Here is a 27,192-nt window from a genome sequence, read left to right as displayed (position 1 = left end):
ATGCACAAACAATGAAGCGGATTGTATTTTCTTTCTCTATTTCTTACCCAAATTATCTGCCAGGTTGCATATGGTCATATACAATGAAGTGGATTGTAAATCAGACTTGCATTACTGTGGCTCTTAAAGGGCCAGTAAACCTAGACTACAAATTAAAAACTTTAACATGAAAGTGCATTAACTTTTTTTTAGTTGGAGCCCTTTCACACCGAGCTGCCCATAGCGTCGGTGGTAGAACGCCGCTATTTTTAGCGCTGTTTTACGTCACATTTCAACGCTTTTGACCCCCACTAGCGGTCGAGAGAGGATTAAAACTGCCCACAATATCGGCGTTTTGCCGGTGGTATAGCTGCGCTGCGGGGAGGAACGGTGAACGCCGCTGCTTCACCGCTCCAAAGAAGCTGCTGGCAGGACTTTTCCTGACGTCCTGCCAGTGCACCGCTCCAGTGTGAAAGCCCTCGGATTTTCACAGTGGAGCAGCTGTTTGAGGGCGGATTGCAGGCGCTAATTTTTAATGCTATAGCGCCTGCAAAATGCCCTCGGTGTGAAAGGGGTCTTGGTAACCGCTCTGCTTAAAATATTGAGTTTCTATTTGCTGTGGCACAGGGCAAGGTTTGGTTCCTTGCTACATATTTAGTGCTGACTAAATCCTCCACAGTTAGATTTTGACATCAACCCCTAGCACAGCTGTGACAGGCCAAACTTTACTTTTCACCTGAGCTACTGTTCACTCTGGCCTGCATCCTCTGTTCTCAGCGGATAATTCTATACAATGCTGAATTATCAGAAGACTGAAGCTTATACAAAGAAGATAACCTTAAATCTCTTTAAAGCTCCACAAAAAATTCTTCCCATCCACTTTTAACTCATTCTTAGACTTTATTTTCCCCCTTACCTTCTGAAGCCAATTATACCTAAGTGTCCCATCCAGGTCCCACGATGCACCCTTTTCTGGGTGCAGGGACCGCTGATCCAGCGCTCCGATGCTCCCCGGGACTGCCAATCCCCTCTGCTGATGTCAGCTGTTTCCTCAATTTTGAGAAGACCCTGTCATAGCCCATCCAATAGGAAGTGTCCACATCAATCAGGCACTTGGGTGGGCACCCAAATAAAGACCTAAAGCAGGAAGCAACCAAAAGAAAAGACTCGGGAATGGAGTGTCACATGATCTTGACTGAGGGGAGGAAAAAGGGCTTTTAGATAAGTGGTTGCTTTTTTAATATATCAGTTGGTTTGGGGCTGAATGGGGGAAGGTGGTGAGACTTTATCTTATAGTACAGTGGTTCTTAACCCCTGTCCTCAAGACCCATTAACGGGCCAGATTTTTAGTATTGCCTTGGGGAGAGGCAGACTAGAGTACTGCAATCACTGAGCAGTAAATGATATCACCTGTGATGTATTTCAGATATCTTGCAAACCTGGCCTGTTAGTGTGCCCTGAGGACAGGAGTTGAGAACCACTGATCTAGTAGGACTTTAAAAAAAAAAAAATCAATGTGAGTATTTGTTACATGGCTCACACTTAATACAAATTGGAACTCAGGTTTACTGGTCTCTTAAATTCCTCTGAGGTTTTTATGCAAGTTCATTCGACCTGTTTATCACAGTGAAAACACAATTGGTGTGAAGCAAGCAGAAGGAGCCTATTGGGCAGAAAAATGGTAACGTTTGAAGTTGTATCCTGGTCAGTGACTTTGTAAATAGTGAAGCAAGGCTATAAATGGCAGCGCTAGACCAAACATGCTGTCGACATGTGAGGAAAATTAATTTTGTTAACCAAGTCGGAGTTGTGGGGAAACGAGCTGTAATTTTGATTTACTTTTCACGCTCCTTAAAAACATGTGTACATACCCTGAGCGCCTCATGGTTCTAAATTGGCACAAAGATGAGTTTTTAGATTCCATTTCTATGTGTAATATAACAGCTTCCAGTGAAAGTTATGTATTCTTTTTAAATTTGTACAGCCAATATTGGCCTTTGATCAACAATCTGGAGCGGTCCCTATAATATAGAATTTAGTTATTGGCAGGTTATTGCCAACATTCCATTGAATCATTTCCCCCATACAACAGTGACCTCATGTGTTTTGTTTTAGTTGAGCTCCCACTGTATCATGTGCTGGGATTTAGCTGCTTCTCCATCATCAGATTCCAGAGTGGGCCAAGCCTGTTCTAGCAGGTTAGCCAAAAGTCAGTGTTTCTGTGCCATGCACAGCTTTATGGAGGTGTAGGTTGTGTTAATAGTCTTTTTTGACTTGCCAACTCTTACTGAACAACACCTGACAGCTTAATGTGAAGGTTCACAAAATGAAAAGGGAAATGAACACCCTCCCCACTCCCTGCTGCATTCACCTCTTTTGGTGATTAGCTGTCAGTGCCCAAACAGCTGGTGCAGAGGTTCAGGGAAAGCCCCACTATTTTTCTCCTTCTTTCCTTAGACTCCTTTCACACCAGGGAGTTTTTCAGGCACGCTAGCACTAAAAAATAGCTCATGTAAAGCGCCTGCAAAATACCTCATCTGCAGTCTGTGTGAAAGCTTGAGTGCTTTCACACTGGGGGGGTGTGCTTGCAGGACGTTGGAAAAGTCCTGCAAGCAGCATCTTTGGGCTGGTTTGCAAGCGGTGTATACACCACAACTCTACCGCCCCTGCCCATTGGAATGCATGGGCAGCACTGCCAAAGTGCTTTGGCAGCAGTGCTACACGGGAGCTTTTAACCCCTCCTAGGGGGTTAAAAGTGCCCTGCTACCGCCTGAATAGAGGTGCCAAATAACAGCAATAAAGTGCGACTAAAACTAATGGCCCTTTACCCCTAGTGTGAAGGGGCTCTTGGTTTCCTGGATGCATCAGAGCAATTCTTGATTGGTCACATGCTGGCACTTGACTACTTTAACCAATTGGAAACACTGAGGGTTAAATTACATTTTAGTCTTCGGTCACAACAAATCTGAAATGGTATGACTTCACTTGAAATCGCACAACTTCAAAGCTGCATGTCTGTGTGATTTACAATAATACGCCGATGTCTATGCAAGTAGCACCTGAAATCTGCAAAAAATAGTACATGAACTTTTTTCAAATCGGTGTGGTGCTGCAGATCAGCGTTGAACCAATTTGAACAGTTCCGTCACAAACAATAGGGTGCAACTTGTCATGCAGTTTAGACCTGTAAAATCGCATGACAAGAGCAGCAAGGATGTGGAATTCCCTTCGACAGGCGGTGGTCTCAGTGGGTGAGTATCGATAGTTTCAAAAAAACTATTAGATAAGCACCTGAATGACTGCAACATTCAGGGATATACAATGTAATGCTGACATATCACACACAGGTTGGACTTGTCTTTTTTTTTTTTTTTTTTTAAACCTTGCCAACTATGTAACAAGTCGCACCAGTGTGACCAGGGGCTTAAGGACCTTTTCCTGAGGAGCACTGAGGCTGTCATTGCTGCAGCCTTATTTTTAAAATGTTCCTGGCTGTCAAGGTAATCTACTGGCCTCTGTACTATGTTACTGGCCCAGGACACGTATACACATAAGAAGTTCTGACTTTACTGATCAATTGAGGTTTTTCTACATTAATTGCGTTTTTCACAAACCACCATCACTGTAATTGACTTTATGAACTTTCATGAGAATTGAGTTACAAGTGGTAGTTGTGAAAATCTGTCCTAGATTGGTGATTGCAATGTGGTGTTTAAAGCACCACCTGTCAAAGAATTATGAAAATAATCTTTATGAATATGTAGCAGTGAATTAAGTGGTAGTCCTGGCTTCTTCACATTTTTTAAAACCACGTTTGCAGAAACTGGGGAATTCCACTTTTTTTTATTTATTTTTTATTTTATTTTTTTCTGGACACTTATGTTCTCCATATTGGGTACCTTTTTTACTGGGATATCATGGTGTAGAGATTACTTAGGTTTGCGCTACCAGTTTGTGTTTTCACTATGTATTAACAGTGCAATCCTCTGCTTGTGATCAGATGTACCTGAAAAACCACAATTTTGTAACCAGTATCCACAGCTAAAACCTGGCAATGTTGGGAACCACCGATCTTTGTCAGATATTTTTACAATTGGCATTCTGACAAGACAATATATTGAACAGTACTGACCTAATACCTATTTATTTCACAAGATGTTGTCAATTCTTTTAACATGGCCAAAGCAATTTTTCAAGAGAAAATGTATTTACTGACAACAAATTCCGCTTCTGTGCATGCCCGTGCAGGGTTCACCATGTGACTCCAAGACAAGACCACAGTAAGTCTGAAATCATGTAGTGAAGGTTGATCCATGTAGCTGACCTCTACGAAGCCACATTCTCATTAGCGATATGAAACCCTGCTCTCATCACAGCAGGCAGACTGTTAAAAAAGACAGCAGTTTATTTATTTTTTTGTTCTGTCCCACTGGGGAGATTTCCCTTAACTTGCTATCCTGTAGCCAAAACAGGAAGTGAGAGAAATCCACAAGAGAGGATTCCTCTCTATTGCTGTTCTGGTGACAACCCAAAATTTGTGATCTTCCTTCACTTTAGGTGATGCCAGTAGATGGAAAAAATAGAGGGCGAGTCTGCCTAATGAAGCCATAGACAGCAGTTAAAACCTTACAAGTGTTCTAATCCCTCTTCTCTCTATCCAAACCTAAAAAAAAGTTTGCCTTTTTAGTTGATTTATTTTTATTTTTTTGCATTTGTGTTTTTAATCTCGCAAACAAATTTCCCAGCATTTCTGTTAGCTTGCAAAACAAACTAATTGTCCTGTCAGTTTGCGTTAAAGAGGATTTTGTTTGCACACATTTGCAAATATATGCATAAGCTGCAGTCCCCGCGCAAAAGGACCTCTGTATATACTGCAGTCCTAACTCTAAATTTCCAGAGTCTCCATAGTGGGAGCACATATAAGAATGGGTAGGTTAAGGACCGATATGCCTGGAGGGATCCCACCCCTCAAAGGCATCGGGAAGCACGTAATGCCCAGCAAGAGCACAGTGGTGTTTTTAATCTCCTGTGCTGTTGATCTGCGTGAGAGAGCAGTAGCCTGGCTCTCCCAAGGTGGGGTTTTAACATATTTAACAAAAATAGGCTATAAACATCAGATACTTTATACTAGGTGTGGTGGAATAATAAACAAACCAAACTAATAGCATAGAACTAAATGATACGGGTGGCTTTAACAAATAAAAAAAAAATCCTAAAGTTGCGCCTAAATGACATACCTTTACAGGTAAGAGCCTAGATCAGGGGTCTCAAACTGGCGGCCCTCCAGCTGTTGCTAAACTACAAGTCCCATGAGGCATTGCAAGGCTGACAGTTACAAGCACGACTCCCACAGGCAGAGGCATGATGGGACTTGTAGTTTTGCAACAGCTGGAGGGCCGCCAGTTTGAGACCCCTGGCCTAGATGGTAGTTGGAGCTTTTGTAGTCCTGAGGTTTATAATAAAACGAACTAGAAAACACAATTTATGTCTGCCTATGAATCCACTCTTGAGGTAGTTGCCCTGCAGTTATTATATCACTTGTGCCTAGAGATAGTCTGTCTTGGAGTCAGATGGGGTCCTCAGTATGGTTTTTCTGTTGTCTTTTAACTCTTGTGTTTGAGAACACTAAACATTTGATGGCATTTCCTGCCTTGTTACCCATGTAAAGCTTTGTGCTGCATACACAGCAGACCACCATCATCTGCATGCAGTTCATCAGTTTGAATTATGTCATAAGACACCTTTCATTACTTATGTCCTATGGAATCTACTCACAGCTCTGGCCTTCTGAACCTTCCATCATTGCCAAACCAATGGGGAGATGTCAAAAAGCTGAGCAGTGTGTTCCATATGTAGTTTTAATTGTCTTTTTTTTGTAACCTTTTACAGTTTTTATTGCTGACTTTTTTTTATTAGTTAGTCTTGCATGTTTCTCTTGTATTTGCTTTTCTTTTGTACACATTGACGGAGATTTATCAAGCAGGTTACTTGCAGGATCTCTGGTTAGCCTAATTTAGGTTACCTCCAAGGCCAGCCATAGACTAATCGAAATTCGACCAGGCTGATACTATAGTCAATCTATTGATTGCTTTCAAGTGATATTAAAGCCTTGTTTTTTGTTTTTTTTTCTAAAAATAAAAAAACAGGTCATACTTACCTGCTCCGTGCAGTGATTTTACACAGAGCAGCCCGGATCCTACTCTTCTCGGGTCACTCGCCGGTGCTCCTTGCTCCTCCTTCCTCCCAGGTGCCTCCATAGCTTTCTCTGGGGGCACCCAAGCAGGTGCGCTCCCGACCCATGGCTCTGTGTGTGTCCATTCACACACGGAGCTGTGGCTCTGTCCCACCCCCTCCATTTTCTGATTGGCTTCACTGACTGTGATAGCAGCAGGAGCCACTGCCAAAAGCCAATCAGGAGTGCGAGTCCCCAGAGAGGCAAGGCTCTCATGGACATCACTGGATCGAAGGGCTGCTGCTCACAAAAGTTTTTTTTATTTTTTGAATAGCATGCATGAAGGTAAACAAAGTTGTACCTTTTTTCAACCACTTTCAGTACAAACCAGTCTGTTGGCTTGTCTGTGGGAATTTTGTACTCTTCAGTCTAAAGACCATTTGAGGTCAGGTACTGATGTTAAACAATAAGACCTGGCTCCCAGGTAGCATTTCAGTTCAACCCAAGAGTATGCAAGGGCTCTTTGGTGGCTACCTGAATTCCTCTACAAAAAATGAAATGATAGGGAGAATTCAGTAAAGCTGGTCTTGCACCTATTAATGTGTTGCGCATTCAAAAAGCATCAGAAACGGTTTTGGTTCTGACAGTGACCATTGTGCCAAATGCGGGCATTTCTAATTTGCTCCACTTCTACATTAAGGCTCAACACCTGTGGCAAGTAAAAAAAAAAATATATATATTTATAGTTATATAATGAAAGTATAGCAAGCTGAGAGCAATTTTTGCAAAAGCCTCCCGTATGCATTCTAAAAGTGGCACAGCATTCACCAAATTCAAGTACAAGTTCTAGACGGGTACATGAATTTGTATGCTGTGCCCCTTTTGGAACATACATGAGATGCTTATACAAAATCCGTTTGCACCAGACTATGAATTCCAGGGTATTTCTTTATGAAGCTGGCTTTATGTATAGGGTAACAGGAATGGGCCTTTGCTGCTTGGCATACATTTTGAAAACTTTTAGCAGATGCATTGAAATAACCTGCAACACAGAAGCCAGCAAGGATAAAAAAACAAAAAAACACACATTTGAATAGTTCAGGAGTCGGGAGATTTATTCCCCCCCTGTTCCTGTGCCTGAGGACACATATAGATTAAGTGCTACTCATGCAGTGTTGTTACTTGTGTTTAAGTTATGAGCATAAAACGAAATTTTACAATGATAGACGACTCATTATGCAGTAAATCTCCCTCTATTTGTGTATTTTCTGCAGCATTTATCTGCATGAGCTGCTCATTTTGACAGACTGATGCATTGATAAAACTCCAGGCACATGTGAAAACCTCTGTTAGGTGCATTATAATAAATGATTGCAAAGAGTGTTTTAGGCCGTTGTGTGGAGCCGTATGTAATTCTTCTATGTATTCCATCTCTTGCGCACTAGCAGATACCGGACTTACAGCAGGAGTTTCTTTAGCTGGATTGAGAGGTTTGGCAATGACGGGGAGTGAACAGCACAAGCTCTGTCTGCAGCCTCTCTGTGGTGTTTAATACATAGTACCTCAGATGGTCATATTTCAGGCAGCAATAACAGTTTAGGCATGTGGCAGCTGGCGCTTCTTTGGCTCGAGAGCCTGTAGAGGAGGAGGGATAATGAAAACGCCAAAGATCTAAAAAGGTATACTAAAAATAAAAAGCGTTTAGTGGTAAATAATGACCATTAAATGTCTGGTAAGTTTTTATGTACCTAGAATTATTTTAAATCAAAATCCATCCAAAGTGTTAGACATAGAGTTAAAATGGCTTTACATGCTCAGAGATTGTCACTGTCTGCAAAATGGTTGCTGTCACTAAACCATTTATTAAAAAAAAAAAAAAAAAACTCCCTGTCTGGACATCAGAAGCCTTGAGCTTGCCACTGGGCATGACGCCATCTTGGACTTGGTGTCGGCAGATTTAGAGCTGTCATTCTAGTGACACATAATCTAGTATGCCCCTTACACCTCCTCTGGCAGCGAGGGGCCTGTGCTAAGGAACAGACCAGTCAAATTTGCTAGCAGGTTCAAAAGCACATTGCAACTTCTAGTAGTATTAAACCCTCAGCATTTTAGTTCACACATTTAGCACCATAAAATAAAACGCCCCATAATGGTTAATCCATCCACCAAAATAACATGTTGCGATTGCTAAGGAGCTTTTCCTCAGAGCAGTGTTTCTGACCAGACTAGACCTAAAGACCCTCTGTCTATAGCTGGCTCATCAAGACAATAAGATGAATCCTTATATGTAGTCTGTAAATATATGGAAAATGGATACTCTTTTATAAAGAAGGAATTCAAATCTAGGTTACCTAACTTTTCTTACTACTGTGCATACAGGGCAGGCACTCCCACTGTAAATCCGGTAAAGGCTGAGTTCAGAGAATGGCATCAGCTCAATACAAAAACTGCCATTTAAAGAAAAGGCAACTTAACAGTGTTTTATCCATTTGCCTGGAGCTCTTCTTTTAACTCCTAAACTATTCAATTTGCTTTCTTTTTCTTGAACCTGTTTAAACTAATTGCTAGGCATTTGTTCTGCAGGTCTCAGATTACCTAGAAGTGATCAGAGAACCCATGGACCTTTCCACCATCATGACCAAAATCGACAAGCACCACTACATGACTGTGCGGGACTTCCTGCTAGATGTGGACCTGATCTGCAGCAACGCTTTAGAGTACAATCCAGACAAAGAACCTGGAGGTAATGATGCTAAGAAACAAAGTGCTCCTGCAATTATTATTATTCTCCCTTCTGCGGGCTACTATTGATTTTTAAACCTCTCTCTGCCAAATGGGAGATGTGCTGAAAAGCAGCTCATAATTACTCCGCTCTATCAGTCAAGGGAAAAATTTGTGCGGCAAGACAGGAGCCATGTTGGCCTATAGATAATACTTTGCAAGCAAAAAAAAAAAGCATTTTTTTTTTATTTGTTGCTTTTCAGTACTATATTTTTATTATTGATTTTCTGAATAGCCAAGTGCATAAGATAAAATGCTGCCTTGAAATCTATAAAGTTATGTTTTACCCAGCTATTTTCTGTACTTTGTATCAGCCAGCATATTTTGCAGTTGTTAAAAGCACAAGAGATCCCGTTTTATCCACTGAGGTTGTTTGGCACTTTCCTCTGTGACCTAAAGTTGCTAGGTTAAAGCGAATTGCTGCCTTTTCCTAAAAATGAAGTGTTTTCTGCTCCTGCTTTTCATAAGTGTCTGCTTTAATATGAGTTCAAATGAACCTGTAATGAGGGTAATATGGGGGCTTCTGGCAAATGCTAGTTGTGTGGCTGTTAGTCTGACCCGACCTTCTGGCTAGAGGTCAACTTCACTCTACAAGTATAGAGTGCGTAAGAACAAAGTGTCAGGTTTTTATAGATGTCTATTGGTTAGATGCTCCCACACTTCTGTTCTGTGCAGACTGACAAATCACATTTTTTTTTGTTGAGTGAGGAAGAGTTAGAACTTCTGACAATTTTTTTTTTATTGCTTTCTCTGCCTTTCTGTGACCACTGCATCCCCCATTTCTTGTACTAGGATCACTGGGGCTAAATACAGTCCCTTGAAAAAGTATTCATAACCCTTGAAATTTTCCACATTTTGTCATTTTACAACCAAAAACGTAAACTTATTTTATTGGGATTTCATGCGATAGACCAACACAAAGTGGCACATAATTGTGAAGTGGAAGAAAAATGATAGTTTAAATTTATTTTTATTTTTTTACAAATATGTGAAAAGTGTGACTTGCGTTTGTATTCAACCCACCCGAGTCAATACTTTGTAGAACCACCTTTTCACTGCATTTGAAGCTGCAAGTCTTTTTGGGGATGTCTCTACCAGCTTTACACAGCTAGAGTGCCATTTTTGCCCATTCATCTTCTTTGCAAAATTGCTCAAGCTCTGTCAGATTGGATGGAGAACGTCTGGAACAGCAATTTTCAAGACTTGCCACAGATTATCAAATGGATTTAGGCCTTAACTTTGACTGGGCTTTTAACACATGAATATGCTTTGATCTAAACCGTTGCACTGTAGCTCTGGCTGTATGTTTGGGGTCGTTGTCCTGCTGGAAGGTGAGCCTCTGCCCCAGTCAAGTCTTTTGCAGCCTCTAAGGCTCGGTTCACACGGGGCTCCGTTCTGTACTACGGAACCGTTCTAAGAGGAGCGACTCGAGTCGCTCCGACTTAGAAAAAAGGTTCCTGTACTACTTTTGGGCGACCTCGGGCGACTTGCATTGACTTCTATACAGAAGTCATTTGCAAGTCGCCGCTGAGGTCGCGGCAGGTCGCGGTGCGGCAAGTCATGTCGCCCCCTGTGTGAACCGAGCCTAAGGCCGCGTACACACGGGCGGATTGTCTGCCCAACTTAGTCCGCTGAACCGTGTTTCAGCGGACAATCCACTCGTGTGTGGGCTTCAGCGGACTTTTTCAGCGGACAGTCTGACGGACTTAGTCTTTCAGAATTTCCGTAATTTTGTCCGCTGAAACACGGTTCAGCGGACAATCCGCTCGTGAGTAGGCTAGTTCGACGGACTAAGTATGGCGCATGCTCAGAAAGGATTTACACGGCCGAAGGTTGCATTGCAGTGTATTGGACGCCAAATTTCTAGTCCCGTCGTACGTGCCGTACACGTCATCGCGCAAGCTTTCGGCGGACTGTCTGTTCATCGTGTGTGGTCAAGTCCGTTCATTCGAAAGTTGGACGGACTGTCTGTCGGATTCTCTGACGAACTTAGTTGGGCAGACAATCCGCCCGTGTGTACGCGGCCTAAGGCTTAAAGCGGGAGTCCGCCGTTTTTTTATTTATTTATTTTTTTAAAGCCAGCAGCTACAAATTCTGCAACTGCTGACTTTTAAAATAATGACACTTACCCGCCCAGCACGCCCGCGATGTCGGCACCCGAAGCCGATCTCTCGATCGTCTCTCGGGTGCTGCCGCCGCCATCTTGGGTATGGGAATCAGGAAGTGGAGCCTAGCGGCTTAATTTCCCGGTTCCCTACTGCGCATGCGCGAGTCGCGCTGCGCAATAAGGACGGTCCCCTCTGTCTCTGGGATCCGTGTGTTTCCCAGCAGACAGCGGGGGACTTTCGGAAAGGGGCGTAGATTCTGCGGAAAGGGGCGTACTTTCTGCAGATATCTATGCCGGAAGTGGGTGCAGATACCTGTACTGTACAGGTATCTGCACCCCCCTCCCCCCTGAAAGGTGCCAATTGTGGCGCCGGAGGGGGGGAAGGTTCCAATGAGCGGAAGCTCCACTTTAGGATGGACCTCCGGTTTAATGTACACAGGACATTTTTACAAACTCTAGTGAACGATTTGACTTGACAGATAGTAACCCACATTTTAAAGCGTCCATTTTGCTGTGTTTACATGCCTCGTTTAGTGGTGTTTTGCCACGTTTGCGTTTAGAAGCGCTTTTGAGAATTTTTTTTTTTTTTTTTCCAAAATAGCCAAAAATGAAAAACACCTGTAAACGCAGCTAAACAGAGTTACCACATTTAATTGCGTTTAGAAGCGTTTGGCGCTTGAATGCCTCTAAGCTCAGTGTATGAACTCATTTTTTTGCTTTCCAAAAAAGGCCTCTAAAGTTAACTGCCTATAAACGACTATAAACGACCCTGTGCACATGTACTGATATGATAAGAGGAGAGTTCAGGAGCAGTTGAAAAAAATGCCCAACTGCTCCTAAACATCAGTTTAGCAGCAGCAGTGTACATGAGGCCTAGCAGGTTTTCTTCTAAGATTGCCCTGTATTTAACTCCATCCATCAACTCTGAGCAGCTTCCCTGTCCCTGCTTAAGAATAGCTTCCCCACAGCATGATGCTGCCATGTTTCTCAGTGGGGGTGGTATCTTCAGGGTGTATGAAATTTAGTTTCTGCCACACAACGTTTTGCTTTTAGGCCAAAACATTTTTGGTCTCATCTGACTACAGCACCTTCTTCCACGTGTTTGCTGTATCCCCCACATGGCTTCTCGCAAACTGGACTTCTTATGGATTTCTTTCAACAATGGCTTTCTTCTTGCCACTCTTCCATAAAGGCCAGATTTGGGTAGTGCACAACTAATAGCTGTCTTGTGGACAGATTCTCCAACCTCAGCTGTACGTTTCTGCAGCTCCTCTAGAGTTGCCATGGGCCTCTTGGCTGCTTCTCTGATGAATGCTCTCCTTGCCTGACCTTCGGTTTAGGTGGACGGCCATGTCTTGGTAGGTTTGCAGTTGTGGCATACTCTTTCCAATTTCAGGTAATGGCGTGAACAGTGCTCCGTGAGATGTTCAAAGCTTGGAATTTTTTTTTTTTTTTTATAACCTAAACCTGCTTTAAACTTCTCCAACTTTATCCCTGACCTGTCTGGTGTGTTCCTTGGCCTTCATGATGCTGTTTGTTCACAAAGGCTCCTTAACAAACTTTTGAGGGCTTCACAGAACAGCTGTATTTATTTATTAGAATAAATTATGCACAAGTGGACTCCATTTACCAATTAGGTGACTTCTGAAGGCAATTGGTTCCACTAGATTTTATTATCAGAGTATAGGGGGCTGAATACAAATGCTTGGCAAAATTTTCAGATATATTTAAAACAATTTTGTAAAACATTTATCGTTTTTCTTCCACTTTACAATTGTGTCACTTAGTTTTGGTCTAATCACATAAAATCCTAATAAAACGCAACTCTTACATGTGATCCAGTCTCTGAAAACATCCTTGTGTATATGCCTAAACATGGCAAAGATTAACATGGCTGTCCTCTTTGGCCATCAAGCTTTGCATTGTGGTGCTTCCCAATCCATGTTTACTGTTAGGTGCAGAGCATTCCCTCCATGTTCAGAGCCGATGCATTACTTTTCATGTAGCTCAGTTTCTGGCCCCTCATTTGTAAGGACTGCCTTATGGCTACAGTGTATCGATATGTCATCTGTATAATTGTGGAAACCTTACTATTTTCCCAGTAATGGGGTATATAGTGAGTTCATCCTGAATAACATTTACTCTCCCTGAGATCTGCATTCTAACTCCTTCCAGACATAATATTTACTGTTTCTTTACTGTAGAGTGTTTCCTTAGCCAAGGCTGTTGATGGTCTCTGGGAACCAGCCCCTGAAAATTTGTTATACGATGCTAACACTGGATATAGACATTCCCTCGGCACATCTGGTACAGTCTCAAGTGACCAGCCAGCTCATTTTTGTATCTATTGATTTCAGGCTGGAATGTATTTCCTCAGAGGTGGCTGTGAAAAGGCTACCCTTTTCACTATTATAGGTTGGTCCGATAAATTACGTTCCACCACTGAACTCTTGTTTTCTAGCACATTACAAACAATTGCGCTCTGTTATGTTAGCTGCGTTCTATTTCACCAAGTTGTAGATGTGACTCCTCCTGATATGACCCAGTCCTGTAAGTCTCCATTTTCTACATATTGTGATTATTCCTAAACTTGAATACTGCTTGTTCTACTGTGTGATTTCCTGGGTTATGGTCATGAGCCCTCACTCTACCCAAACTCCTAGTAAGTACTTTTAGTTAGTTTTCCCACCCTTTGTGCCGGGATACTTCAGACTGATGTGAATAATAACTGTGTCATTCACTAGGGGAACTATTGCACATGCATAATTCTTTTACTTTCTCCAGCCGTATTTGCCTGGAAGGTCTCTGCCCAGATGTCTGAAGGAAAATCCAGCTTCAAGGGTGACCCCATCCCACACACTTTTTTACAAATACCAGTGATTTTTTTCACTTTCACTTCCTAAAGAGATTTAGTGATCCTGTTACTGTAGAATTCTCCTCTGCGGAGCCTTATTCATGTAGCTTAACAGTGTGAGCCTCAGTCTTCACATTCTTCGCTGCAGCCAACAGATCATTTGATATCAACTTCAGATTTTATTTTTGCTTTGTGTGCGCTTAATGCAAAAACCCCCTCAAGCACTCTAGTTGCAGTCGTGTGCAGTTGTCTCCTAAACCCAATTCTGTTCCTCCACACTTGTAAGTCTGAGGATCACGTAGGGGTTTACCTTCTCAATCCACTGGCATTAAATGGCAGGTTTGGAGGTAAAGGAGTCCTGTCTTCCTGGCAAGATATAGGTTTCTGTTCACTGCTAGTTGGAGCTGAAGGTCCTCACAGTGGAGTTCCAAATGCCCAGCAGACCAATCTTTTGGTTTAGGTAAAATACTTCTTGCCGGTATCATGGCCATTTTAGGACATTTCCAAAATGTGGATAAGATCACCTTGTCAAGAGGTACAAGTCTGTGGGGTGTCCAGTATATATGTAAGCTCACCTAGGTCTTGTATCCATTTTGTTTCACTTCATAATAGCAATGGGTTATGAGACTTGGTAAGTAGCAGTGATCTTCAGATGGACAGTCTAACCACAACCTTTAAATTCCTGCTTGGACACATTATTTGAATAGGATGCCGGGCACACAGAGGCAAAGTGCACAGCTTTGTATCAGTCTAGAGTACCTGTTGGAAATTCATCTTAATTGGAGAAGAATGTAAACTCTCCCCAAGTTGCCAAAAAGAGTTAAATGCTGCTCGTCTCTACAGGAGTGCTTACCCCTCACTTCTGTCCAGTGATGTTTTACAAAACCTTTGTAACTTTTCACCAATCTAACCAGGAGCATCCACCTAGATAAGTATGATTCTGGGGGGAAAAAAAAATACTTCTCTTTTAAAACTTCCCTCACCCCCCTTCTAACACCAAGCTCAACAAGTCAAAATTTGCATATAACTTCAGCTTTTTATATCTGTGGGTCTACCAATACCACTGACATGTAGTAAAGGTAAAGCATGCTTTTACATTTTAAATATTCAGGTTCGTGCCAGGTTTAGTTCAACGCAGAATTGAATGCTAGTACTAACTAAGCTAAAAACTGCTCCATTTTCTAACACCTATGCCATCTACCCTGTAAGAAGAAAAATGCTTATACTCTCCTGTTCTCAGGGCGGTCAGATTATATGATCGGCTCCCAGCACTGGTGTCAGGGGAGAACAGCCGACAATAAATACCCCGTAGTAATCCTATAGTTGACGTCCCCACCCAGGCATTTTATCTGTTATCAGTACTCTCTCCTCCCTGAGCCTGGCCGCTGGTGAGATCACATGACCAGAGTGCTCTGAGAATAGTTAAGTATAAGCATGTTCCCTCTACAGGGTAGTTAGTATAGGTCAAAGAAGGGGTGGGGGTAGTTTTAGGTTTGGTACTAGCATTGAATTCCACATTAACGTAAACCTGGCATGAACACAAACCATGCAAATGGAGCAAGTGTCCCCTTTACTACAGACTGCATGTCAGTGCTATTAGTAGACCCACAGATATAAGAAGCTCACACTATATGGTAATTGTATCCCAGCTCCATGCTATTAAGCTGCTTTTGAGTTTGTGGGCTCCTGAAAAGGTAGACCCAACATGCTGATTTACTGTAGTGTGTTCTACAAAGGAATATTATACAGGATTTATATAGCGTCAACAGTTTGCGCAGCACTTTTACAACATGGGGCAGACGGTACCGCTATAATACAGATCAATACAGGAGGGATCAGAGGTGTTCGTTAGAGCTTACAATCTAGAAGAGATATTTTCATATTTGTCTGACAGGGGTTTCTCACTCCATTGTCTTGCAGATAAAATCATCCGACACCGCGCCTGCACGCTGAAAGATACCGCACATGCCATCATTGCTGCTGAACTGGATCATGAATTCAACAAACTGTGTGAGGAGATTAAAGAATCCAGAACCAAGCGAGGTATGTGTTCCAACGTGCGTTCATGCCTGACCATTTTCAATTAAAACTCATATGAAACCGCAGAATGTCAAATGCAGATTATCCCGGGTGTTGTGCACACCTGGATACACTTATCTCTTTCATTGAGGATATTGTATTGACTTTCTTCAGATTCTGTTGTGACTCCTATAGTTAATATGTCATTTTTTTTGTGTCCATACTACAAATCATGCAGTGAGCTGCTGCCATTTTTCACGATCGGTTGCTTAAGTCATAGAACCTCTTGCATGAAAATTTTTCAGTGCAAAAAAAATAAAAATAAAAATAAATTTGTCAATCTTGCAGGAGCCGTCATGTGCTCTCTTCATGTGTCATATCAGGTAACCTGTTTAGTCTTAAAAAAACAAATACAAATTCCCAGCTTGCCTGCAACAAAACCAAATTGCCCCTAACAATTCACGTTTAAAAACAAGGGGTTTGTTTGCAAACAGGTGTGACAGTGGCCATGTCAAGGGCCCCCAGTGTACACGGTCCTAACTCTATAATTTTGAGAGTCTCCCAGACTGGAGCACATACAGCGGGGAAAATCATTATTTGATCCCCTGCAGATTTTGTAAGTTTGCTCACTTACAAAGAAATTAAGAGTCTATAATTTTTTTTATCATAGGTGTATTTTAAATGATAGAGAAAATATCAACCAAAAATCCAGGAAAAAACACCTAAAACAAATGCTGTAATTTAAGTTGCCGTTTAGTTAGTAAAATAAGTATTTTATCCCAAAGTAAAACATGAGTTGGTACTTGGTAGAGAAACTCATTTTGGCAAGCACAGAGGTACGATGTTTCTTGTAGTTAGTGACCAGGTTTGCACACATCTCAGGAGGTATTTTGGTCCACTCTTTACAGATCCTCGCTTAATCCTCTAAGGTCTCTTGGCAACTTGAAGTTTCCGCTCCCATCATAAATTTATGCTACATGCAGTGATGCATATAACAGCCAAACAAAATAAAACAAGAAAATAAATCCTGGTCAGCTTGACCTCTAACTACACACGTAGACTCCCTGTCTAACAACTGGGTGCAGCCTTGTGCTGTACCAGTCCCTGCCTTTGTTGTAAAGGTTTTGCCACACAGGCGTTAACTCACCGCACAGTACAGGTGACACACTCCCCAGTCTATACAACACAAAACTGGTTCCAGGATGGAGCATCTCCCTATGCATGCTGGGGTTTTTTGTAGAGGTCTTAATGAGCCCACTTACTACAGCTGGGCTCATTAACGCTTCCCCTCTAATTGTAAAAGTCTGCATAAAGCCTGAATCTAGGACACACATATTTCCCATCCTGGATACAACCAGGTGATTTTACCTGCGTGCTGCCACATACCCCCCCCCCCTCTTGTTTCAACCTTGGGGTTGTAACACAAGCAGCCAGACACGCATGTATCCGAGACAAAGCATCCACATTCCCCATTTTAACACCAGGGCGATGCTTAACTGTAAAGTTAAATTCCTGTAGGGCCAGGAACCACCTATTTACCCTTCTATTGGTGTCCTTGTTTTGAGCCATCCACTTTAAAGGAGCGTGATCAGTCACCAGGTCAAAGTGCCTACCTAGCAGATAGTACCGAAGGGAATATAGAGCCCACTTCACTGCTAAACATTCCTTCTCAATCGTGGAGTAATTTACCTCATGGGACTTCAACTTCCTGCTGAGGAAAATGACTGGGTGCTCTTCCCCGTTCCAGACCTGGGATAACACTGCTCCTAACCCAACGTCTGATGCATCAGTTTGTACCACAAAGTCCTTAGAGAAGTCTGGTGAGTACAACACTGGCTGGCTACATAAGGCTGTTTTTAAGGACTGAAACGCTTCTTCAGCCTCTGGGGACCATTTAACCATGACCGACTCTTTCCCTTTCGTCAGGTTGGTGAGGGGCACAGCCTGAGAAGCAAAATGGGGAATGAATCGTCGATAATAGCCAGCGATTCCCAGAAAGGCTCGTACCTGTTTCTTGCTGTTGGGACGTGGCCAACTCTGTATGGCCTCGACTTTATTGACTTGGGGTTTTATCACCCCCCTCCCAATAGTGTACCCAAGATATTTGGCCTCCTCCTGTCCAATGGTACACTTCTTTGGATTGGCCGTAAACCCAGCTTCCCGGATAGAGTCTAGGACTGCTTGTACTTTTGGCAAATGTGAGACCCAGTCTGTGCTATGGATAATCACATCATCCAGGTAAGCTGCAGCATATTTCTGATGGGGCCTCAGAATCGTATCCATTTTCCGCTGGAATGTTGCCGGTGCATTCTGTAACCCAAACGGCATTCTCTTATATTGGAATGCCCCATCTGGGGTTACAAACGCAGTTTTCTCCTTGGCCGACTCGGCCAGGGGAATTTGCCAATACCCTTTGGTGAGATCAAGAGTTGTCATATATCGGGCTGTTCCCAGCCGGTCAATCAACTCATCTATACGCGGCATGGGGTAGGTGTCAAATTTTGTAACTTTATTTAATTGTCGAAAATCGTTACAAAACCGCCAGCTCCCATCAGGTTTGGGCACTAGTACGATAGGACTGGACCAGTCACTCTGGGACTCCTCTATCACACCCAATTCCAGCATCCTTTGAACCTCCCCACGTATTGCCTCCCGTCGGGCCTCTGGTATTCTATAAGGTTTTAGTTTTACCCTTTCTCCTGGCGGGGTGATAATGTCATGCTCTACGCCAGATGTTTGTCCCGGCAGCTCAGAGAAAATCTTTGTTACGAAGTACAAACTCTTTAACCTCCTGTTGTTGGGCTTTCGATAAGGTGTCTGCTATTCCAACCTCAGGAACTAAGCAATCAGGCTGTACTTGTGACAAAGTCTCTGCGACTAGGGATTCCCTATCCCTCCAGGCTTTCAGCAGATTGACGTGATAGATCTGCTCCGGCTTTCGCCTTCCTGGCTGTCTAACCCTGTAGTTCACCTCACTAATTTTTTCAATTACTTCATATGGACCTTGCCATTTGGCCAGAAATTTGCTTTCAACCGTAGGGACTAGCACCAAGACCCTATCCCCCGGGGAAAAAGTACGCGTCTTGGCCCCACGGTTGTACACTCTCTGCTGTGCTAACTGCGCTTGGGTTAAATGTTCCTTTACAATTGGCATTACTATCTATGAAGCGGGCTTCAGATCGCTGCTGGGCTTGTTGCTGAGCTTCCAAACTCTGCTGGTGAGCCTTCTGCTGATTTTCCAAACTCTGCTGTAAAGTTGCATTTATCTGCTGCTGGGCTGCAAGGCTCTTTTGTAAACCTGCATTTGTTTGCTGCTGATTTGCATTTGCTTGAGCCAGCTGTCTCAGTATCTCCTCCATGCTGGCCTTAACAAAAAAAAAAGTGCCAAAATTCTCCACCAACCGTGAGGGGTTAGCTCGGCAGCGGGTGTGTGTGACCCCCTGGATGGGTTCACAACACAAAGTCAGGCACAGCAGACAGCGGTGTAGGTTAAAAAAACAAAAGATCCGGTTTATTTATGCTACATGCAGTGATGCATATAACAGCCAAACAAAATAAAACAAGAAAATAAATCCTGGTCAGCTTGACCTCTAACTACACACGTAGACTCCCTGTCTAACAACTGGGTGCAGCCTTGTGCTGTACCAGTCCCTGCCTTTGTTGTAAAGGTTTTGCCACACAGGCGTTAACTCACCGCACAGTACAGGTGACACACTCCCCAGTCTATACAACACAAAACTGGTTCCAGGATGGAGCATCGCCCTATGCATGCTGGGGTTTTTTGTAGAGGTCTTAATGAGCCCACTTACTACAGCTGGGCTCATTAACTCTTCCCCTCTAATTGTAAAAGTCTGCATAAAGCCTGAATCTAGGACACACATTTCCCATCCTGGATACAACCAGGTGATTTTACCTGCGTGCTGCCACACTTTGTAGCAGAGAAACAGCCCCAAAGCATCTTGTTTTCACCTCCCGTGCTTGACTGTAGGTATGGTATTCTTAGGGTCATAGTCATCATTTTCTTCCCCCAAACACGTGAACAAAGGGCTCAATTTTGGTCTCATCTGACCACTACACTTTCTCCCAATCCTTCTCTGAATCGTTTAGATGTTTATTGGCATGACTGTACATGTGCCTTGTTGAGGAGGGGATCTCAGTGTCTGAAGGAAGAAAAATTCTGACTATGACCCCAAGAACACATCCCTACAGTCAAGCACTGAGGTGGAAACATTATGCTTTGGGGCTGTTTCTCTGTTAAATGTACAGACCGACTTTTGCCACATTAAGGGGGCCAATGGATGAGGCCATGTATTGTAAATTCTTGGATGAGAACCGTCTTCCCTCAGCCCGAACACTGAAGATGGGTCTTCCAGCGTGACAGTTGCCCAAAACACCACCAAGGCAACAAAGGAGAGTCTCGAAGAAGCACTTTAAGTTCATGGTGGTCTAACCAGTCTCCAGACCTTAATCCTATAAAAAAAATGTATGGAGGGAGCAGAGTCTTCGAGTTGCCAAGTGACAGCCAAAAAACTTAAGGATTTAGAGAAATCAATCTGTAAAAAAGAGTGGACCAAAATCCCTCCTGAGATGTGTGCAAACCTGGTCACCAACTAAAAAAGTCTTACCTCCTGTGTTTGCCAACAAGGGTTTCTCTACCAAGTACTAAGTCATGTTTTGCTTGGTGATCAAATATTTATTTTACTCACTGAACTGCAACTCAATTTATAACATGCGGATCTGTTTTTTTTCCTTCAGATTTACCAAAACCATATAATATGAGGTCAAACCTTAGGAGTTTCAATTCGTATGCAGTCAGGCAGGCCCTTGCACTACATGGGTTTTGGTAAATTTGAATACAAAAATCAGCAGAAAATCTGATTGGGGCTTAAGAGTACTGTAGGTTGAGGAATTTTCCGCAGAAATGTTGAGACGACTATTCTGGGCTCCCAGTAAACCAGAATGTTGCACTCATGTTTCAGAAACCTCTTTAGATGTGTTTACAAGTTAAACTTATTTATTTATTTTTTTTTAGCAAGGAAATTACTGCAATATTTTCTGTCACACCGTATTTGCGCAGCGGTTTTACAAGTACACTTTTTTTGGGGTGGGGGGGGGGGGGATACACTTTTTAATAAAAAAGAAAAAATGGTAAAGTTGGCTCAATTTTTTTTATGTATTGTGAAAGATAATGTTACGCCAAGGGATCTCGCAACGATTCTGCCGCAGAGACCACTTTTATCTTGTACTTGACCGCCAGCTGAACACAGGGATACTGGGGTTATGGCAGCTAGCTGCTGCCAAACAACGATATCCGTCCTCAAAGCCAGGACGTACATCGGCGTGCGGCAGTCCGGAAGTGGTTAAGGGTGGGTTTGGCTAGAGGGAGCCCACCCCTTAAAATGTACAGGGACTCAAGGGACAACCTGCAAGTGCACAATGACAACTGAAGGTGTCTAGTGCATTGCGATCGATATTTGTATATTGTAATCATCTCTCAAGCGTCTCTTCTCCAGGGAGAATACATTTAGGGTTTGTATTCGTTCCTCATAATTGAGGTCCTCCAGTCCCCATATTAAGTTGCCCTTCTGGACTCTCTCCACCTCCAGCACATCCTTACTAAGGATTGGTGACCAGGACTGAATGGAATACTCCAGAAGTGGCCGAACCAGAGTTTTATAAAGCAGCAGAATAATCGTCTTATCTCTGGAGTAATTTTCCTTTTTAATGCATGCTAATACTCTTTTTTTTAGCCGCAGCTCGACACTGCATGCTATTGCTCAGTCTGTCTTCGACTAGGATCCCCAGATCCTTCTCCATCCTGGAAGCCCCTTGAGATTGTCCCCCGAAAGAGTAACTTGCGTTTATACAGTACATTGCCTTACTTTTTTTTTTTTTTTTTTTTTCATTGTTAAAGCTTCAATTTTTAAGATGCAGAAACAGAGCCTGTTGGGCATACCCAGGCTCGGCACACATAGGTTTCATTACAAACAAAAAAAGAAAACAATCTAAATGATCCCATGCTAGAGAGCATTCTTTAGTTTATCACGTGAAGAATCGGCCTTAAAACAGTGCAGCACCAAATTCCCCCAGAGCTATGATCTCTGCACTGAAAACTGCTGATCTGAGCTTTTTCCAACCCATTGCAACTAGTCCTCTTTAAACTTGTGTTTTTTACAGTTTAGGTATGGAAATCAAAGCACCTGTGTTGAAATTGACATCAAATTTTTGCTTTTAGATTTTTCATTCTAAAGACCTATATCATCCTATCTATTTTCCTTATGTTGTCTTTATATAAAATTCCCACGATCTCCTGAAGCCAGATTGAGCAGCACTTTCAAAGTGTGTTTGTGTGGAAATTCCAACTTCACGCCTTCAAATTTGTTCTGTGCATCTTCTATCCCTTAGATATACATATCTCTACATGTAAAGCTTCTTGTAACCTGCCAGGGTAGGGCTTTGTATAATTTATTTCTGTATGATCCAAGGCACATACAATTAGACTGCAGAGTGAGACTCTGATGTAACTGGAAATTCTCAGTATGCAGAATCTCAGGATTAGGTGTTCTAGAACACTATAGTATATTTTGTTTGTGAGCATAGTAAACTAAAACTTAGGCAGCTAGGCTGTGTGAACAGCTTGTATTTCTTAAAACAGAAAAACGAATGTAGGTTTACTACATTTATTTTTTAACCACTTCAGCCCCGGAAGATTTTTTCCTGACCAGAGCACTTTTTACTATTTGGCACTGCGTCAATTTAACTGACAATTGTGCGCTATACCCAAACAACTTTGAATCCTTTTTTCCCCTATAAATAGAGCTTTCTCTTGGTGATATTTGATCACCCCTGCAGTTTTTAATTTTTTGCGCTATAAACAAAAAGCGCCAATTTTGACCAAAACAAATTTTTTTTTCTTTTTGCTATAATAAATATCCCCCAAATTTTTTTTGTTAAATTTCTTCATCAGTTTAGGCCAATATATAGTCTACATATTTTTGGTTAAAAAAAACCTACTATAAGCGTGTATTGATTAGTTTGCGCTAAAGTTATAGCGTCTGCAAACTATGGGAAAGATTTATGGCATTTTTATAACTTTTTTTTTTTAATATACTAGTAATGGCGACCCACGATTATTAATGCAACAGACAGAACGGACAAGTGACACTTTTTTTTTTTTTTTTTTTTTTTGGTCCATTGGCATTTATACAGTGGTCAGTGCTATAAAAATGCACCGATTACTGTGTATATGTCCCTGGCAGAGAAGGGGTTAACATTAGGGATGATCAAGGGGTTAATTGTTTTTTCCCCTCAGTGTGTTCATACTGTATGAAGATAGAATTGACTAGGAGAGGAGACATATTTTTCCTACTTGGTAGGAGCAAACGATATGGCTCCTCTCCTCTTACAGCACAGGGATTTGTGTGTTTACACACACACACACAAATCCATGTGTGTCCGCCCTCTGGTGGCCGAAAAAGGGTAGGACGTACCTGTATGGGATTTCGCCCAGGAGAGCCTTTCTGCCGCAGTATATCTGCGCGACATGGCCGGGAACCGGTGAAGTGTATCAAAGCCCAAAAAGGTCATTTTGCAGTGTACCTGTCCTTTAGATGTGGTGGTTGCATTCGTTTTCTGTTTTCAGGAGCATTTCTACATTTTATTTTTACCTGCTATTCTTGTGAATAACAATGTTTCTATACATGGCTGTCTATGGAGGAAACCATGGTTGTCGCCCATGTTCTAGTTAAAAAAAAAATGGGATTAGCTACTACGCCCATCTTCATCTCTCAAGCCTCTCAACCATTTTTACTCCAACAACTGATAGACCGAGCTAGATGACCTAAACTTACCTCTGATCATTGCGAACAAACTCCCCAAACCTGGCTCTGGAATCCAACTGACTATTAAATGCTTAGCTAACCACTCCTGGACCAGATGGTTATCTTGCTGATTCTTACAAGCTCCTATCTGTGAAAAATATCTCATGTACCTTTTTTATAACTCATTTTTTTTTTTTACCATAATTCGCCCTATCCAATGCAATTGGGCATACACAACCTTAATTTTAAAATCAAGGGAAAATTCCTGAATTAGTTGATTTTTACCGATCCATATCATTACGGACTGTAAATTGTTAGCTAAAAATCATAACAGATCATATCCACCAAAACCACATTGTTTACCCCTCACCAGTAGGGCTTCCTTTGCAATAAACATTACACTATAAGCATCAGAACTGCAATTGCAGCTACAGTCCAGGCTAAACATCTCTCGTCTTCCTCCCTTGTTTCTTTTGAGCCTTGATGCTGAGAAGGCGTTTGATAAAATTGACAGGTCACTCTTAAATCATTCTTTTTACTAGGGCTTTTGGACACCTCATTTCTTCCTTCATATAATATATGTATCATAATCCTGGCACCAAGCTAATTGTCAATAACCAACTTTCTTCTTTAATATCAATGTCCCGAGGCATCGGGCAAGGAAGCCCCCTTTCTCCCATTCTTTTTAAGCTCCCACTACATTCCCTCCTTCGCCTTCTAGATTTCTAAACTATATTCAAAGGTATAACCATATGCCGTAAACCTATTAAAGTTGCTGCTTTTGGGGACGACCTTCTATACATTTTCCACCCAAAATCCTCCCTTCCCTGTATGTCTGTCATTAAATCATTTGGTCTAAATGGGCAAAGGCACTCTATAGTTTACTATTAATCTCTACCCTTTTTTTGGTGTAAGCAAAAAAAAAATTCCTATCTTTTTGGTGTAGCCATACCCATCCTATATCTATAGGATGTTCCAAGAATTCACCTGGGGCAGCAGGAGAGCAATAATAAGTCTACGTACCTTACAACAACCTCCGTGTAATAGAGGTCTCAATTCTCCTGAGCCTAGTATAACTTGGCATCTTTAACTAGATACATAAGGGATTGGATTCATGGCACATTGATGTATACGCCCACTGAACTTGACCAAAACATGAGGCTTCCAAACAACCTATTATACGTTCTTCATATTTACAGTATATAAAGAACTCGTTCCCACTGAGATGTCGGAAAATCCCCTCTTATACTTTACATGGCATAAAATACACACACATTGCATGCTCAATAGCCATGCATCTTTCTCCCCTTGTGGAACGCCTCTGATCTCCTGGAGGCCTCTGGACTTCCTAACCTTAAACAGTGGCACAATGCTGGTGTTCGTTTTATAAAATCTTTTGGTGGATGTTAATAAGCAACCTCTCTGCTCCAATATAGCCCTAGAGAAATTTCCATACTTAACTACTAACCCGTTTCTTTTCCTAAAAGTGAAAGCCTGCAAGGTCTCTACTATTTAGAAATTTTCTCCAATGGACTGGTAAATTCATTGGACACTTTTTAAGGCTATCAAAACCCAAATAATAAAACAAAGCAAAAAAAAAGCTATCCCCACCTTATACATTTTTTTTTTTTTTTTTCCAACAGCCACTGGGACTATACTTGCACTATGTCTGGTCTTACTAATTGGACCAAGAATTTCCCCCAACTTCAAGTTGACACACTTTTAAAATCATTGTTTATCTTGGATAACAATCAAAGCTACAGTATACCCGAGATGATGCTTCAGCTTTTCCATCATTATATATCTCCACATCGCTCATACTTTATGGGCCTAACCTTCTCTTCTTGCTGCCTGAAATGTGGACAGTTAGATGCCGACTTGTTCCATGTCTTCTGGGTATGTCCCAAGATTAAATGATTTTGGAACACGTTTGTCAATTATGCTGTCACGCACTTAATAAGCTTCTTGCTTCTAACCCCTCAGTGGGCACTCTTTAGCCTTGTACACACTACTAGTTTTTTTCATTCATCCCAGCAGGGCTGAATGGAAAAAAAAAAACCTGACTGCTCAGGGGGAGCCATTGTACTAACTATGCAATGTTAGTACAGCAATCTCCCCTGCTGTGCTATTGTTTTCTGGCAGGGGGTCAGCCCCCTGCCAGTCACCATTGGCTGAGAGCACTGATTGAATGCCGATTGCAGACCTTTTTTGGTCATGCCCCTTTGACAGATGCCAGCCAGGCCCATGTGTACCTGCCGGCCCATCTGTCAGACCATTTTATCATGGATATGCTACTCTGTTAATGAACCTCCAATGGATATACTACCCTGCAGTTAAAATTAAAATATTTTTCTCTTATATTCCCTGACTGACACAGCTCCTCTCTTTAGACCATTGGGTTGGTAAGCCACCTTTAGGAGAGGACTAGGGATAACATGTAACGAAAAAAAACTCAGAACTTCTAGTTCCGCCCAAGGGGCGTTCCTTTAGGTAACAACCCCCCAGCCTGCCTTGCAGCTTCAGTTTTATTTTGCCTAGTGAAGAAGGACCTAGAAACCCTGACATCTGTCCATTTTTTTTTCTGCAGAAGCTTTGCTTTTTGCGCAATTTTGAAGATCCTGTGATGTGCTATCAACAGCCGGCTGGGTGACAGGCTGGCTACTCTTTTATTCTTGTAGTCTCCCCAGCCTGGCCAGCGAGCGTGTGCAGACCAGAACTCCGTGCTGGGTCGGCCATGACAGGCCTCGGCTCCAGAGGTGATTGGTGAGCGTTAATTCTCCGAGGCACACCTGACTGGGCTACTGATGTCTGTGTGCCAGGCCAGCAACCACCCCGTACTGATCGGAGAGTGGGTCTGTGATGGCATGTCCCCCAGCTCTACGGGACTGGTAAGTACAGCTCTCCCTGCTTCAGTGGGGCTGAGCAGTTGGGCATTCCCTGGGACATCGATTCGGTGGTCCCTCATCTCCCTCTCTTCTCTCCCTGTCCCGATCTTCCCTACCCCCCTCCCTGTGGGGATGCTGCATGAGGCCGCTGAGCAGTGTGTGTCTCATATGCAGGGGCTCTTTGGGGGGCTCTCACCTGGGGGGGACTGCGCTGGCTGTGCCCTGGATGTGTGTGGATCTCTCCATGGGGGTGTCTGGAGGCTGTACCTGTCGATCGCTGTAGCGATGTTCACTGCTATTTCTTTGCCTGTTTTGTTTGACTGTCCCTCATGGTATAGTGTTCAGTGGCCATCTTTGGTGGGGCAAGGAGCAGCATGCGTTCCTGTAGCCCGGCAGCCATTTTCCCTGTGTTTATGTCCTTTATACTGCACACTCGACGGTCATTTTTCTTGAAGCCTGAGCAGGTTTTTTATCAGTTTCAGAGGCGTTTGCAGCAGCTCTGGACAGCGCAGTGTGATTTCCTATGCACCTGGGAGCTGACACAGGCACTACTAGCTGGACAGTGCAGAACCAGT

General features: G+C 42.6%; 1 protein-coding gene across 1 annotated transcript in view; it reads left to right on the top strand.

The window, feature by feature from the left end:
- Positions 1 to 27,192, top strand: part of ATAD2B (ATPase family AAA domain containing 2B) — a 201,962-nt gene that overhangs the window by 127,814 nt on the left and 46,956 nt on the right. The window contains exons 22-23 of the mRNA XM_077488860.1: positions 8,735 to 8,894; positions 15,814 to 15,936. Coding sequence (XP_077344986.1) covers positions 8,735 to 8,894; positions 15,814 to 15,936 — 283 coding nt within the window. The remainder of the gene's footprint in view (positions 1 to 8,734; positions 8,895 to 15,813; positions 15,937 to 27,192) is intronic.

The sequence above is a fragment of the Lithobates pipiens genome, unplaced genomic scaffold (genome assembly GCF_037356315.1).
Source record: "Lithobates pipiens isolate NorthernLeopardFrog02 unplaced genomic scaffold, aLitPip1_a1.2 Scaffold_18, whole genome shotgun sequence".
NCBI classification, from domain to species: domain Eukaryota; kingdom Metazoa; phylum Chordata; class Amphibia; order Anura; family Ranidae; genus Lithobates; species Lithobates pipiens.
This window is presented reverse-complemented; position numbering and strand designations above follow the sequence as displayed.